The 17,771-nt window shown below is 41.2% G+C and overlaps 1 protein-coding gene across 4 annotated transcripts in view; it reads left to right on the forward strand.

Moving 5' to 3' along the window:
• Positions 1-9,467: 9,467 nt before the first annotated feature.
• ECT2 (epithelial cell transforming 2) overlaps positions 9,468-17,771 on the forward strand; it is a 47,374-nt gene continuing 39,070 nt past the window's right edge. For 2 of the 4 annotated variants that reach the window (XM_065410647.1, XM_065410645.1), the window contains exons 1-7: positions 9,468-9,552; positions 10,155-10,313; positions 12,902-12,981; positions 13,081-13,173; positions 14,302-14,484; positions 16,393-16,482; positions 17,631-17,738. In XM_065410647.1, the coding sequence (XP_065266719.1) occupies positions 9,468-9,552; positions 10,155-10,313; positions 12,902-12,981; positions 13,081-13,173; positions 14,302-14,484; positions 16,393-16,482; positions 17,631-17,738 (798 nt within the window). Of the gene's footprint in view, positions 9,553-10,154; positions 10,314-12,901; positions 12,982-13,080; positions 13,174-14,301; positions 14,485-16,392; positions 16,483-17,630; positions 17,739-17,771 lie in introns of those variants that run through there. The other 2 variants (XM_065410648.1, XM_065410649.1) reach the window with 1 other exon arrangement.

The raw sequence follows: 17,771 nt of genomic DNA on the forward strand, positions 1-17,771 counted from the left end.
AGGTGAAAGGAATGGAGAGATCAGAATCCACTGAGAGAAGCATGAGGAGCATTAGATCTGTCTTTGTCAACTACCACTGAGTCAGTAAATGAGAAATGAAGGATGTATGTTGGAATCCATTACTTTGGGACACAGTAAGGGGGGACTTTTATGAAGGGGTGGTTTTGACCTGAGGAAGGTAGTAAATGGCCATCAGAAGAAAAGAAAAAGAAGAGAAAAAAGCCTCAAGTGGAGATGATTTCTTAAAAAATGTGTGCTAGGGTTAAATTTGTACATACTGTAGTTTGGAATGGGCATGTTGAAAACCCAGGGAAGGAACTGTAGATTTGGGATGAAAATCTGTCCTCTTTGAAGTCAATGGCAAAACTTCCCTTGACTTCAATGGGGCCAGGAGTTTACCAAATGGCTACAGCACAAATTTTGCTTTCTACTTCAGCAGAATTTATCTCACATACAATTAAAAAAAAAACCTTCCTAAACAAGTTTCTTCTTCCTCTTATCCTTTTCTTCCCTCATAAATTCAAAGTGGAGGCCACCTCATTGTGTCATGCCAAGTAACAGACATGACAATGTTCAGCATGGATCTGACTAACCTCCACATCACCAATGGTTACTCTATATTTGTGCTTGTTTATGGGACCATGTTAAACAAATTCAAATATTTTGTTAAATGGCTTGTTTCATATACACCCTGAATAAAATACACATAAAAGAATGAGCACACCCCTAATTTTAATATTTATTTTAAGATTAATTCATCAGATAAGAAAAGACATAGGAAACTAACACAATTTATGTAAAGCTCCTGAAAAGAGAAGCTTTCTAAAAGAAATGGACATGAGAAATTAGATTACTAGTTTATAAAAAATGAAAAGCTGACAGCTGATCCTGTTGTCATTGGAGTCAAAGATAAAAAACATCCATTAATTCCAGTGGGAGCAGGAGAAAATCCCTGAACTTTGTGAGGAAATGGGGTTTCAAGGACCAAGACAATATTTATAACTTTATATTACATCACAAAAGCAGAATGTGTTTTCTAGAACTGTTTCCACATACAGTTTACTGAGCAAGTTGTATGTTAAAGAGCTACTGTATTAGGAAATGAGTCAGGGATACAGCTGCACATTAATACTGCTTTATTTAAAGAGAATCAGCAGTTCCATGGAGAATCTGTTTTTTCCAGAAGTTCATAACTGGGTTTTAAAAAATTGCTGTGGATTGAAAAACAAGCTGCAAGGTCTCAGTCTGGGAGGGATTTTTTTACAAATTAGCAAATTTTTCAGTCATTTCTAAAGTTGTACATATGCAAAATATATGGGACACATTCTCTGCTGGTGCAAACTGGCACGCACAGCTCTACCGATTTCAATAGAGTATCACCAATTTACAGGAACAGAGAATTTTTCCTGCAATAAGAGTGAAAGCCAGCCTTTAAGCAACCACTCCAAGGTATTGCCAAGGTTTTTACAATTTTAAATTATCTGTAATAAGAATCATGTAATTCAGTGTCCATAAGGTACACGTATATATGCATAAAGGGCTGGACTCTGCAAACACACACATTAAGATATGCATATGTGGAAGTGCAGAATCTGGGGCAAAGTTCATGAGCAAGAGATTCTGCACTTTGCATTTTTCCATTTGTTGCTTCTAGTTTTTATGCTGAAATGCCAAACAATGGCCATATCAGATACAATGGCCATATCATTCCCCTGAGATCCAAGCCCAGAACTGATCCTCTGTGAAGGTATCTCCCAGTTAATTGGCAGAAATGGAGTCAGCTGTCTTTGTTGCAGGATTCCCCCATCCTCCAGACCCCATGGAGACCTTTCTGAGGATACAGGGTTCTGTGCTGAGGGACAAAGTGGAGTCTGGATGGCCAGGAAAAGAGGAGTGGGATGGGAGCAGGACTCTATCCCTGCAAAACATACCCAGAAAAGATAATATACGTTACAAGACATGCTGTCTTTTCTGTGGAACACCCCAATAGATCCCAGGGGCAACTGCAGCCAGGGAGAGACCCTGACAGCTCACAGCAACCAGAGACAATGAGGAGGCACGGGGCCTTGCTTGGATTGCTCAGACTGCTCACAAATCCCTGTGGGTTCCACCAGGCTTGGGAAGCCCCACAGCCTTTTCCAATGGAGGTGAGCAAACAAACTTTATGCCCTCAAGGAGACAATGTGGAGAGTTCTCTTAGCAATTTCATCTTCCGACATTCTCTTTCTGTGGGACGAAATGATCTGGCCTAATAAACTGCACATTTATGTTGCCAGTGTTGAGGGTAACAGGTAGGCAGAGCAAAGTTTCAGCTGCAAGTGACATTTTATTTGCTGAAAATCACATTGAAAAGTATTTGTATTTCAATGGGTTCATTAATATAGAAGTATTTAAGTTATGGATTTCAAGTGTTTTAGAAACAATAACATAATATAATTGTTGGTATCAAATCATTCTGATCTAATCTTTTATATGATTCCATTCAGTTTATCAAGCAAAATTCATAGCCGCCTTTCTTAAATGATTACCTAAAGATGGGCCACTTTTTGTCAGTCCGCTGAATGGTGGTTTAATTCAGGTTCCATGGTAGTTTATCAATACAGCCTTGCAGTTTTTGATATTGTAACACTTGTTTTTCAAATATAATATTTGGCTAATATACACGTGCACTAACTGCTTTTCACATGCATAGAATGGGAAAAATTCACCTCTGTGCTGAGAGCTTATGGCCCACTTATGCCTTTAAAATAGAGATTAAGTGGTGCCTAAGCCTTGCTCTAGCTTTAGGCACAGGGGTGAATTTGATCCATTATGACTATATCTCTGCTTTCTTTACAAATTGTCCGAGCATTCTGTGCAGCTGTTTTGAAGTTCTAAAGATTAGGCAGCAATTTTTAGACCAGGAAGTGGGTACAAGTCAAAGGTTCAAAATCAGGATTCCAGAAGGGGACATTAGCAAAGAACCCTGGACACTGCGAAAGTGTCTAAGGAGCCACTGGATGCCGCCCAGAGGAACTTTGCTGGATATGTGAAGTAACAAGGACACAAATGTAACAGGAAGAGTTTGGCACCTTGCAGGATATTGTTGAAAGGAATTGGGAATCAATGAGGGTTTACCTGATTCGGAACTGCAGGATCAGGTCCCAAGATGGTTTTGAGAGTATAAACAGTAACAAGCACTGCAATGCTTTTAATTTTTGATGAACAGCAGGAAATCACCAGCACAAGTGTTGCAATTACTGTGTGAAATAAATGACTGATTATCGGGATGGCTCTAGCTTTTTTGCCACCCCAAGCACGGCAGGCAGGCTGCCTTCGGTGGCATGCCTGTGGGAAGTCCGCCGGTCCCGCAGCTTCGGCGTACCTGCCGCCGAATTGCTGCCAAATCCGCGGGACCGGCGGACCTCCTGCAGGCATGCCGCCGAAGGCTGCCTGACTGCCACCCTCGCAGGGACCGGCAGGGCACCCACCACGGCTTGCCGCCCCAGGCAAGCGCTTGAAGCGCTGGTGCCTGGAGACACCGCTGCTGATTATTTTGAGTGCCAAAACTGAGACCATCTATCTAAGTAATCCCTACTTACATGGGACATATGCTTGCAAGCCCTTACTTGCATGAGCAATCCCTACTATCACAACCAGTGTCCCCTTTCCTTTGGCCCTTAGGATCTGACCTAAAGCCCATTGAAGTCAAAGGAAAGATTCACACTGACTTCAGTGGGCTTTGGATCAGGTCCTTAGTCCTCAAGATACCTAGAGTAGTAAGAATCCCTAATATAAAAAGGATGTATACTATCAAAATGTTTAATTTTGGCATATAATAATTAGGTTAGAAGGACATCAGTCAAATTCTTTTTAAATTGACAGTCAGAACTTACTAAATTGGGCCTTTCATAAGATGATGAGTACATACAAAAATATTCTTTTCCAGATCACAAAGGTTTAATATTAGAGACAAATAAAAATAAGAGGAAATTAAAAGCATTAGATTTGGTTAGTTTTATATCAGTTTTGATACACTTGAGTCAGCTGACTCTCACCTGAGCCATTCACATTAATTAACTCATCTTTCCTTCTTTTTATTTAATTTGATTATTCAGAAGTTCGTCTTCATCAAAATCATAAAATACCTTTTAACATCCTTAAGGCAAAGCTTATTAAATTTATTAATGTGTCAGTATTTTCGGTGCCCAAAGTAATTATTTATAATTATTTTTATCATGCCCAAAGGTGGCGTAGGTGGTTTACTGAACAATTAGACAAACATGATCTTTGGCTTAAAGAGACAGAATTTAATATGTGACTAAGGTGCTAACAAAAAAGTAGGGAGGAAATGGGGTGAGAAGGGCGAGCTAGCAGTAAGATTGTGTGACTCCGTTTAAGAATGTGCACAACTGCACCGTCAATGACACATTGCTTTTCTTGTTATTACTATTAAGGTGAAATTTCTAGGGAGCATTTTAGAAGTACCACCTCAGGAGAAATGAGGAAAGGTGGCTCCGGTTTGCCAGATCAGGAAGCTTAACTGAGAGCTCACTGAGACTACAAATCCTAATGAATAGAAATGGTTTTCCTTCTAGCTGGGCTGAGCTAGATACATCTGGGAAAATACATATTTTACCATAAATCTTAATGGCTACAAAACACAGTCAGGTAAAAAGTATCACAGGGGCAGCTGTGTTGTTGTTTTTGCGGATAAAGAGTGAGGAGTCCGGTGGCACCTTAAAGACTAACAGATTTATTTGGGCATAAGCTTTTGTGGGTAAAAACTCCATGTAGCGGCGGCCGGGAGCCCCATGGCCTTTAAATCACCGCCAGAGCCCTGGGCCGCCGCTGTTACCCCAGGGATTTAAAGGGCCCTGGGCTCCGGCTGCTGCTTTAAATCGGTGGCCTGGGGGAGCTGCCCCCTGCCGGTACGGTTGGCTGTGTACCGGCTCTTGCTGGTGCGCCGTCCCGCTTACTTTCACCTCGGACACCGATGTAACTTCATGTCTTAACGGGGTTGCCATGACCTGGGGGGCTCGGCAGGGCCCGCAGCGCCACGGCTGCGTAGGGGGCAGCGGCGATGGGCCCATTGTAGAGCTGGGCACAGTGGCTGGTAGCTGCAGTGTCGGGGGCGGTGGCGATGGGCGGTGCCGGTGTGTTTTGGGGGGTAGCGGTGCCGGGCAGAGGTCCGGGTAGCAGGGAGGGGCTCCTAAGACGCCGGCCTTGAGAGCAGCCTTGTCCCGCTGCGCAGGCTGCGGAGTCCCCCTTGCGGCCCTTCAGACGCTAGGCCAGGCAACTGCAGCTACATCCGGGTCTCTCTCTCTCTCTGTCTTGCCGTTGGACTCATTTGAAAACCGCCAGCAGCCAATCAGAGCCCAGGTGAGCTCAGCCCCTGTGACCTATGTCTGGGCGAAAGGCATGCACACACCTAGGGATTCGGGAATCCCGGTCGGCCAATGGGAGATCGCTTTGCAACGAGCAGCACGGGCAACGCCCAATGACAGAAGGCAGGACAACAAGCCCTTTTCAAAGAGCGAAGTGAGGGAGGGCGGGACCTCGTGATGCCAATCCCGCGAAGGGCTAATGGGAAACCGGCTTTCATAGGGACGCCTGCGCTGACGCCGCCTGGCAACCAATGGGCGGCTCGCTTAGAGCGGCGGCTCGCTTTTTGAATTGGGGTCGGCGGCGGCCGCTCATGGTGCCTGGGAGAGTGTGCCGGTTGCGGTTTTGACGGTGAGGAGCGGGCCGGGCAGCGCGAGAGGAGAAGGAAGGGGGCTGGGTGGGCTACGGCGCGGCGGGGCCGGGCGAGGGCTGAGCCGGAAACCAGCCGACCCCCGGGCCGCGCAGTGCACAGCCTGCTCCCGCCGGCCCCTGTCTCCCAGCGGGCTCGACGCTAGCCCTGGCGAGCGGGTTTTTATCGCTCCTTACCGTCCTTCCAAGCGAATAACTCCCAGGGGCCGGGACGCGATGGGCTTTTGCCCCTCGGCCTGAGCGCAGCCCCTGGCTGGGACTGCACCTGCCGGGAGATCTCCCTGCCAGGCGGGTGGCGTTACACAGCCACCCTGATCAATATCTCCTCTGCCCCCCAGTGCTCTTTGGAAGCGCCCCGTGAGCGGGGAAACTGACCAGTGCCCTGGAAAGTGCTGCCAAATACCCCACATCAGCAAAGGTGCTTCCCCCAAACAGCCTTCTAGTAACCTTAGGGGTTCTTCTTAACCATCGTCATTGTGGGGGGTGGGCGGAATGTGTGTGTATCTATTCTGCATGTTGGCAGCTTTATTTTTCTTGTAACCTTAGATATACACTCCTGATATCTTTTGCCCAGTATTTCAGGGCTGTTTCAAAACACAGAATGAGACTCTTTTATTTTTTTTTTATATAAATGACTGCAAAAATTATACAGAAAAGCGAGCTCTTTAAAATGGGGATGCACAGTGTGTAGCTTTTATTAAGCGGACAAAGACCCTGCTACTTGCTTGTATTAGTACATATTTGAATGTTTACACTTGTATGCATGTTACTAGGGCAAGGACTCCATGTGACCATTAATGGCAGGTTGCCGCCCCCCCGCCCTATTGTTTTAAATACTGCTTTAATAGACTTTTTTGTTCTGCATTTCTAACTCAAGGGCGTCACATCCTTCTCTTTATTTGATACTTTGTTTAACTTGTGTAATTCTTGCCTACCGTACTGTGGTATGTCTGGGGAACTTAATGTTTGTAAAATATTTAAGACCTTTGTGCAAGAATAGGGTCCTGAACTGTGGAGGGCATCCTTTCTGCTGGCTATTTACAAGAACGATAGTAAAGAGCAGAATTATCAGACACAGATAAAAGTGATTTGTTGGGGAAAAGTCAACAGGGCTTTTGTAAAGGGAAGTCAAGCCTCAGTCTATTTGTATTCTTTGTGGGCGTTAACAAGCATGTGGATAAGGGTGGTCCCTTCTTAAAGTGTATTTGGATTTTCAGAAAGCTTTTGACAGAGTCCCTCATCAAAGGTTTTAAGGAAACTAAGTAGCTATGGGATAACAGGGAAGGTCCTCTCATGGATCAGTAACTGTCTAAAAGATAGGAAACAAAGGGTAGGAATAAATGGTCAGATTTCACAATGAAGAGTGGCAAACAGTGAGGTTTTCCAGGGATCTGTACTGGGATCTGTGCTATTCAATATATTTGCTAATGATCTGGAAAAGGGAACGAACAGTAAATTGGTAAAGTTGCAGATAAGTAAGTCCAAGGCTGACTCTGAAGAGTTGCAGGGGGATCTCTCAAAACTGGGTGACTGGACAACAAAATGGCAGATGACATTCAACACTGATACATTCAGAGTAATGCCTGTTGGAAAAAATAATCCCAATGACCCATATATATAATGGTGGGGTCTAAATTATCTGTTACCATTCAAGAAAGAGATCTTGGAGTCATTGTGGCTAGTTCTCTGAAAACTTTTGCTCAGTGCACAGTAGCTGTCAAAAAGGCTAAGAGAATGTTGGGCACTATTAAGAAAGGGATAGAAAATGAGACAAAAATATTATAATGCCACTATATAAATCGATGTTGCTCCCACACCTTGAATACTGTGTCCCGTTTTGGTCACCCCATCTCAAAATTGATATAATGGAAGTGGAAAAGGTTCCGAGAAGGGCAACAAAGATGATCACAGGTATGGAATGGCTTCCATATGAGGAGAGACTAAAAGGGTTAGGGGTGTCAATCTTGGAAAAGAGATGACTGGGGGTGGGGATATGATAGGGCTATAAAATTGTGACAGGTGGGGGAAAACGTGAATAGAGAAGTGTTATTTACTCTTTCCCACAATACAAAAACCAGGGGTCACCCAATGACATTAATAGGTAGCAGGTTTAATACAAAGAAAGGGAAATACTTTTTCAGGCAATGCACAATTAACGTTTGGAACTCATTGCCATGGGATGTTGTGATGACCAAAAGTATAACTGAGTTCAAAAAAGAACTAGATGAGCTAATGGAGGATAGGGCCATCAATAGCTATTAACCAAGATGGTCAGAGATGCAACCTCATGCCCTAAACCTCTGACTGCCAGAAGCTGGGAGGGGAAGACCGGTTGATCACTCCAACTGTCCTGTTCTGTACTCGGCTCCCTGAAGCTCTGTTACTGGCTGCTATCAGAGATGGGATACTGGGCTAGATCCATTGGTCTGACCCAGTATGGCAATTCTTATGTGCAGACAAGCCTTTAGGGTAAAGAACATACAGTGCCAGAGCAGTGCATCTGCACCGTCTTTAGTGAAGACACTCCTACACTGATGGGAGAGTTCTCCCATCAGTGTAGTTAATCCACCTCCCCGAGAGGTCATAGGTATGTTGGTGAGAGAAGTTCTCCCATTGACTTAGCGCTGTCTACATGTGGAGTTAGGTCGGTATAAGTGCATTGCTCAAGGGTGTGGCATTTTTCACTCCCTTGAGTGATGTAGTTATACAGACTATAGGTCTGTAGGGTAGACCAGGCCTATGTCCGTATATAATGCAAGATCAACCTTGTTGTCTGTAAAATAATATTGGTCTTTGTTACTTAATTGATTAGGCATTGCATTCCCTGCCCATACAACAAATTCCTGGAATTTGAGTCCTCTCCCATGCAGTGTTTTAACTTGTGACTTCAAAGACTACTATTTTAAAAGGGCATTGTATTTTACAAGTTTTGTTTGTGTTGTAAGCAAAAATATTTATCCCTTTTGAGCACAGTGAATTGTAGGGTTATCCATGAGTAACATTTTGCAGATGTCTTTCCTTAAAATAATAAAAGCGTAGTACATTTGGGAGCATAAGGAGGAGAGAATATCTGCAAAAAGGATACTTAGCACTTTCTCCTTGATTTTTATATAGTACCCGTACCATGGTATCTGAAACTTTTTTTTTCATACTGTTTCACGTTCCCTCATACCACTGTTCAAATACTTTAAGCTGCATGATGGATCACAGGAATTGCATATTTCCAAACCCACTTACAAAAACATGGTTCTTCCTAGTCAGGAGAATCCTGGCCAACTGAATTGATGCTTCAGGTAAGTGGACCTGGCTCTCTAGTCAATTCCTTAGTCTGGTGGGAGTGTGAAGGGATGTGAGACAGGGATAGCTCCTTTTCTGAGGTTCACAATTGTTCAAGCAGCTTCTCAGAAGATGGAGGAACATATTGTGCGGACAAAGAGTCAAAGGATCCCTTAGTGTGGGACAGTGAACTCTGTGAATGGGTACTAATGTTCAACAGTCTACTCTGTACTGGTTCCACCGGATGAAAGTTTACTGTCGAGCACTGGGAAATTTATGTTGCTGCTTTGCCTGTTGGCGTCCTGCAAATTCACTGATTCCACACCCCCATGTCAGATAACTGGAGAATTTTGTATTTAAATGCTGCACTGAGTACTTTGTTAGTACTTTTTTTTTATAATACTTTATAATTCTGTATGTAGATAATGCACTTGGTGCCTCCATGAGGCTTTCCGGTGATGGCAAGGAACCCTTTCTCTCTCTCTGTGATAAGGACTGCATCAGTGAAATTGCCCAGCAAGACAGGCCTGAGGAACTCCAACAGTAAGCTAGACAAATCTGGTCAACGCTTGTGGGAAATCTGAGGTCTAGTGGGTTGGCCTGTATACCACAATCTTCTTTCTTCAAACTTTCACCTTTGGAAAATGTATGCAAAGCCATCTCTTTTTAGTGTGAACTTCTCTGAAATTAAATGCAAATAACATGGTTAATCCAGCTTCCTGAACCTCTTTCAGATCATGTTTAACAAAATTCCTATCTGGAGTAAGCAAGCAATTTCTTGAGATCCTGGATCAAAATAAATACTTAAAGCTGACTTTTTTTTTTTTTTTTTAAGGGAACACTGGGCTTTTACTCCCATATCCCTAGCTATCAAAATGCCCTGTCTTCATATAGTTTTCCTCAAAAATAAACTATTGTGAATTACCTGTAGAAACTATTTCTGTGATAATTGTTTGTATAAACTCTGTGACTCTTAAAATAGTTCTAGGCTCAGAGGATACTACGCATGTAAGTGGGATTTGTTAGTAGTTTTAATATTTAGAAGTCTAAAACTAACTTATCTACCTTTCCACAGGACTTTTTATGGACTTTTTTTTTAATATATACTGTTCAGGTTAAACTTATTTTGGGTACTTATTTTGCAGCTGCTGAAGAGAGAAACACAGACTTGATCATGACTGACAGCAGTATGCTAGTGACTGACACCGGAAGGAGTCTTTTGGGAGATTCTTCTGTTCTTGATTCAAAAATTATAGAAACTTCCAAGGAGAATATATTTATTGGATTGGCTTCAGATGTTGAAGGTAACAGGAAAAGTCTTTTTCAATACTGTCACATTTGTTTGAATATTGTTTCTGGGAAGATATATTTATTTTGTTTTTATTTTTAAATGGGAAGGTGTCAATAGCCTGAAGTCCTTTGTACAGCCACAAAGTGGGTACTGAACCAACAGTAGTGTTTCTGCCTTCTCCATAGCTGTTAGAAAGGGACAGAACTGTACAGGTGAAAGTAGTTGATTCTTCATGCTTGCTCATTGCACAAAGTACCAACCAAGAATCAATCCAGTCATAGTGGTGGTTTTATGATGTGGACACTTTTTTACTAAGAATAGGCATTGATCACCAACTTGCTTCATAGGCCTGTGAAGAACCACGAGATGGGTGGCTTTTTGGTCTCTACTGATGTCTATAGATTTGAACTAGTATAATCTCCTGAATCATACAAACCAGTCTTACCCCCTGTCTTCCCCCCTGTCATAGGTTTCACCCCCACTCTGAACTTTAGAGTACAGATATGGGGACCTGCATGTGAACCCCTAAGCTCAATTACCAACTTAGATCTGGTCTTGCTGCCACCACTCCCAAGTTCTAACTCCTTTCCCTGGGTAGCCTTGAGAGGCTTCTTGTTCACCAGGAACTTGGTGAACACCGATCCAAACTCTTGGATCTTAACACAAGGAGAATTTAACCATCCCCCCTCCTTTCCCCCACCAATTCCTGGTGAGTCCAGATCCAATCCCCTTGGATCTTAAAACAAGGAAAAATCAATCAGGTTCTTAAAAAGAAAGGTGAAAGACAAACCTCTGGGAGAGATTAGCATACCAGCTACTCTCACAGACAACAGATTCAAAACACAGAGGATGTTCCCCTGGGCAAAACTTAGTTACACAAAAGAATACCCAATTTGATTATTCCCCTAATGCCAAGACAAGTTACAAAAAGAAAATAAACAAAACCTATTTATTTCTTTTCTAATACTCACTACTCTGATAAGAGCTGATTCCTTGATCTTTTCCACTCCGGCTGAAACTGACCCAGACAAAGGGAACTTCCCTCCTTCCTTTTGAAACATTTTGTCCCCCCATTAGTTCCTCTGGTCAGGTGTCAGCTAGGCTAGGTGAACTTCTTAACCCTTAACTATCTGTTTGACACCCCCCCCCCAAGAGACGTTAGAAATTAAAGTATATTCTATTTCCCACAAAATAATGTAGTTTTCCTCTGTAATTGATTTATCCTCTTTCTCTTGGTATTTCCAGAATGGATGTCTCTACCTGAATACTTCATTCACCCCAAACCTCTAATTTAGAGGATATCTGTAAAATTAAAAGCAGGGTAATTCTTCATTTTGGAAGCTAATGAGGCTCTTGCAATTCAGTCAAAAGATTGTTAGTGACTTGTGGTGATTGTCACTTGCAGTGGCTCTAAATATACAGTATCCGTATTAATACCTCTTTTGATCTAGGTTCAAAGTAAATATTCCATCCCAGTCTCCCTTCCTTGTTTCGCATGACAAAATAACAGTTAGTAGTTTCCATTCAATAGGCCATGACATAGACATCAATGTTTGTGAAGAACACTAGCAGAGCTTTTTGGAAAAGCTTGGAGAACATGTATCCACAAAATGCCTTGTTAAATTCATGCCACTACTTTAACTTTTTGTGAATTCACCAAACTATAGTAAGAATTTTTACTATAGAGGCTGTTGACCTAAACTAGACAGTATAGGTTTAAAAAAAAAAAAAAAAACCCCAAAAACAATCCTTTTGTTAATCAGTCAAAGGAATGATGTATTTTTTTCCTTTGACTACAGGCCTGTCTGTTCAGTACCCATCTATTGCTAAAAAGTCAGTCCTAGAATCATAGAAATGTAGGACTAGAAAGGAGCTCAGAAGGTCATCTCGTCCAGTCCCCTGCATTGAGACAGGACTAAGTATTATCTAGACTAGACCATCCCTGACAGGTGTTTGTCAGTGGTCACCTTTGATGGGGAAAGGTTAAGTAAACTAGTGTTGCACATGCTATTAATTGTTCACAGGTGTGCATTTGTATGTCCCAAATTTGTTGGATTATTTCTGTGGCTTGGCTGCAACTTTGTCTAGAGGCAAGAAGTAATAGGTTTAATCTGTAGCAAAGCAGATTTAGATAGGATTGTTTTTGTTTTTTGGTGTGTGGTAATATCTAAACTGTAGGGATGATAGTTAAGCACTAGAATAGGCTTCCAGGGGAGGTTGTGGAATCCCTGTCATTGGAGGGTTTTAAGAACAAGTTAGACAAACACTTGTCAGTGATGGTCTAGGTTTACTTAATCCTGCCTCAGCATGTGGGGCTGAACTAGATGACCTCTTGAGGTCCCTTCCAAACCTACATTTCTGTGACTGATGCACTGTGTAATCCATCAGCTGCAAGCTTGGCTTAAAGAAGCTTGTTGAGGCAGCAGCCAGTCTTCAGAGTTGAAGTATTCTTTGTAAATAATACTTTTTTGAGAGAGGACTATGGATCTTGGCAAGATACCAGTGTAATTAGCATGTTTCCCTACGTTATGGCTTTGTTTAACATTAGGATTAGATTTTTCTATTGGATATGAATATTGCAATTTTTTCCCTCCTGAACAGAGGAAATGCCTCAGATTGAAACCAGAGTGGTTTTAGTTCAGGAAGCTGGGAAACGCGAGGAACTCTTGAAAGCCTTGGAGGTATGTGGCTTGAACATAAAGCAGTCATCATAATGGCATTGTTTTGACAAACTTCATGTAAGTAATGTAATCTCATACCGAAGTTCTCCTCTTCCACAGACCATTAAGATAATGGAAGTCCCAGTTATAAAGATAAAGGAAACTAGTCCTGGTAAATCGGAAGAAAAACTAATAAAAAGTATAATTCATATGGTATGTCAGGCATCTATGCGTATATGATTGCATGCAGCATGTTGCACTTCACTGGGACTGGAGTGCACAAACACTTAACCTTCATGATTTCTGATATTCAGGTGTGATGAAGGCACAATAAACAATGTTTCCTATGGTGTAGTTTGAAGCTAGTTGAGTAGAAACTTGCATTAAATTTGAAACCATGCAATTTGCTTAAATGTCTGTTCTGAATCCCTGAACGAACATATTTGGTGTACTTAATGTGTTCCATACTTGCATATGGAACTCTCAGAGGATATATGTATTGCCAAATGCACACTTCTGTGCCATGTGCCAAATGCACACTTAGACTTTTGTAAGTTTCTGCTATGAACTAGCTTCATAATCAGTTAAATGGCTTTCCTGATTCAACAGTGAAAGAGCTGCAATTTAAGATTGGTGCATGAACAGTTCTGTAAGGATTAAGTTGTTTTCTTAATGTGAAGGATTCTAGAAAATGGAGTTTGGACCTAAGGCCTCCAGATTCAGAGTAGTCTGTAATTAAACCTTCTGAAATATAAAGTCTAATTTCATGCAGCATGAAACATTTCTTTATGGAATCTCTTGGTCTGCAGTTACAACTTTAAATTGCTATTTTTATTGACAAATGCATTAATCCAAAATACATGCATTTAGTCCGAAATACATAACTAAATTCAGATGCCCTGAAGGAAAAGATTCAGTTTTCTGTTGTACAAGAACAATTGTATCCAATTGAGTTAATGTAACAAGATATTATTTGGTCTTGTACTCTTCTTGTATTGTCAGTGTGACCCCCAAAGACTGAGGAAATACCCTAAAGAGAGGTAAAACAATATTAAAACAAATACTTTGGACTCTTAAACAATTCCTTAAATTCAGAATCGGAAATCATTTTAGAAACCTAGATCATCACTAGTTCAGTGCTAGAAATACAAAAATCACCTCTTTGTACATCTTTAAACAGGATATGTAACTTTTTGGAACACTGGTGAAAGCTGTAAAGTTGTCTTTGATACTAAATTTCTTTAACATTTCAAGATAAAAATCATCTAAGAATGACATTCATTTACTACGTATGTAGCATGAATTGACACTTTAATTTTTTCACACAATATTAAAATAAAGGAAATTAAAGTGCCCTATATAAAGATGGAATCGGTGGAAGAGTTTGGGGATTCTGAGTCTCCAGAATTTGAGACAGTCTTCGTTGTAGCAGACTTTCAAGATTCCATCTTGGAGAACTTGTGCAAGTTTGACTGTCGTGTTCTTGGACCTCCAATAGTACTTCATTGTGCTCAAAAAGGAGAGGTAAGTATTCAGGTGAAAGCAAATGACCTATTCTTTTACTTTTATTTTTAGATGGACATTTACATGTGTTGTCAATAATACTAACACGAGGAGTGTGACTACATTCTTCCTGTGGTAGACATTTCATTTAAATTGCAATATAGCTCTCTTTATCATTTACATAGATGAAGATCTTGTATTGCAGGGGTTCTCAAACGGGGGGTCGGGACCCCTCAGGGGGTCGCAAGCTGTCAGCCTCCACCCCAAACCCCACATGGCCTCCAGCATTTATAATGGTGTTAAGTATACAAAAAAGTGTTTTTAATTTACAAGGGGGGGTCACACTCAGGGGCTTGCTATGTGAAAGGGGTCACTAGTACAAAAGTTTGAGAACCACTGTTGTATTGTGATGGCACAGCTATTCTGAATCTCTAAATTCTTCTGAACTGGAAGAATTGCTGAAAGCTGTATCAGTCTCTCTCAGTGCAGAATTCTGGTCATTCACATGTCAGTGTTTCACCACACACTTAAATGGCCTTACTTTAAAAAAAAAAAAAAAAAAGCACCCCTGGCTCTAACTTGACTTGGGATTTGTTGTTGCTCAGCACTTCTGCAGTGTGAGTGGCCTACAACTGCCAAGCCAATGTGCAGAAGTAGCTCAAGCCTGTCAGTTATGTTCACAAATTACTTCTCTTCCCCACCGCATGGGATACACTTTCCAGCATTTCTCTGGGAAGATATTAGACCTGGTCTATACTTGGTTTGGTTAGTGGTGTGAAGTTTTTAATGAAAATAGTCACTCCAGTAAAAGTCCTGGTGTAGATGCAGTTAAGCTGGTATAAAAGTGCCTTATACCATATAGTTTATTCCTTTTCATGTACAGTAATAGGTATACTTACACTGGCATGAGAGATGCTTATAAGTGCATCCACACTAGAGGGATTGTACTGCTTTAACTATACCAGTACATTATTACTTGTAGCACCTAGGATGGTTAAAGCAGTAAAACTTTCTAGTGTAGACAAGGCATTAATGTAATGTATAGTGTGGTGGTTTTTAAATATGTTGCTTCCTTTTCTTAACACTTTCAAGAGTCTTGGCGACAACACGAACCCCTCCCTCTTATACTGCTATTTGCAGGTTATTCTGAGAAAGGGAAAGCTACTAGGAATTAAAGTCCTGAGGAGTCCAGTTGAATTAACTCTTTTTATATATTTAAAAAAAAAAAGTTATTGAAACTGCTAGTAGTGATGCCTATGTTAAGTACCATTTGAACCACCCAAGAATGGGTATCCGGCATAGATGGAAAGTATTTTATAATCATATTCTAATCACCTCTAAACGTCTGATGTTGACAAAAGAATATTCAAAGTAGAATTTTTGACAGACAGGAGAAGTGCACAAATAATACTTTGTACCAGGAAGAGGTTTAAGGAAATACAGATGCTAATTACTAACACTTACTTGAAATTAATAAATTATCTGAAATGCTCCTCTGCATTGGAATACTGCACTGAGTGAGTAAAGACCACTTTAGTGCCAGGGACTTCTGTTCAACATGGTTGCTATATGGTGCAGAAGAAGATACTAACAGTTGGGGAGGTAATAATGCTCTGTTGCAGGACAATAGTGTATAATATGATCTTCTAGGAAACATAGGGACACCTATGATAAAGTTACAGTTGTAACTAGTTTACAGCACTGTTTCAGCAGAGGCTACAGACGTACTTCAATCATTTCACCAAAATGCTGGCAGTTCCTATTTCAAGACATACCAGAAAATAATGAGCCTTGTTAATTGGTATCTAGTCGGTATCAGTGCATTTTAACAAAGTTAAAATCCTGTAGAGCTACTGTTTATTTAAAAAAAAAAAAAAAAAAAAAAGCTTGTGGTTCTGACTACTGTAATAAATCATTATCTGATTTCAGCCTCTACCTTTCTCATGTCGTCCATTGTACTGTGCAAGTATGTTGAATCTGGTACTGTGCTTCACAGGATTCAGGAAGAAAGAAGAACTAGTAAGATTATTTTGTCTTACACCCTTGTCCCCTCCCCTTTCTTGGACTGATTAATCTACATGTAACTATGTTCAAGGTAGTTTTCTGTTACATCACCCCTAGTGTACAATGTACATTTTAGTCACTGACAGTGACTAAAGCTTGTATTCTTGAGTACAGATTTAGGATTCTAGGGTCTACTTAAGACTCTCTCCTGCTCCTGTTGAAGACCGTGGGACTCTCTGACTTGCATGGGAGAGGGATTGAACCCTTAGGCAGCATTGAGTTGATCACCTAAGAATTTGACCTGTCACTTGTGTTGGAGCATGTACATGCTCTTGAGTGCACTCAAGTAAAACTTGGATATCCTGTTCAGAGCATTTGGAGTGTCACTACCATGTACCGTAATCTTGTCAGAACTACAGCTAGGCAGCATCGTTCCTGATCAGTAGTCAAATGAGAAACTTTGATATTTACAAGAAGCAACTGATAATTCGCTTGGTGTCTTGCTATCATATAAGCCACTACTGAATCAGTGTTCTGGCATGATATCAAGGCAAACTGTACTGCTGGAGATGCTGGCAACTGCATGAAGCACAGAGCCACGACCATCTTCCAACAGCTAGGAGTTAACTCTGATGTCCTGCCAGACTCAAGTTGAGCAGTCCATTCATTTGTTCTAAACTCCTGGGGGTTTCCCCCCCAGCCAAGTATGTTAGCCTTCATTTCTATGTTTTAATAGCCCAGAATCCAAAGACAGAAGTGGCAGCATGACAATGGGCTGTGATATTTTGGGAGTCATCTTGTTTGGTGGCTTTATGGGCTGCTAGGTAAATTTTGACTTTGATGGGGGTGAGATAATTGTGAAGCATTGTGAATTGCTAACTGTATAGCTGTGAAAACAGCAATGGTGGCTTGGATGTTTCCTTAAAATACATTTGATATATGTTAAATACTTCGAAGGCAGGTAACATTTGTGGCTTGCCAACCATGTCTCATTTTAAAAATGACTTCACCAGTACAGGTTAAATGAACATGTAAAAGCTTTGCTTTAAGTTTAGTTCCGCTGTAACTTGTATGGTATATAACTCTTGCCTTTGTCCCTTCTTTAACAGCTGTAAGTTTCACAAAGTGTATGATTCTCTTACTTCCTGACTCTTGCTCTTCAGGTTAAGCTGGTGACCTTGGTTCATCATATGGGTGGAATTATTCGAAGGGACTTCAGTTCAAAAGTTACACATCTGGTGGCTAATTCTACGCAAGGAGACAAATTCAGAGTACGTGAACTTGAGTTTGCACTTCAAGCACTT

Source organism: Emys orbicularis, chromosome 9, assembly GCF_028017835.1.
Source record: "Emys orbicularis isolate rEmyOrb1 chromosome 9, rEmyOrb1.hap1, whole genome shotgun sequence".
Classification (NCBI taxonomy): Eukaryota; Metazoa; Chordata; order Testudines; family Emydidae; genus Emys; species Emys orbicularis.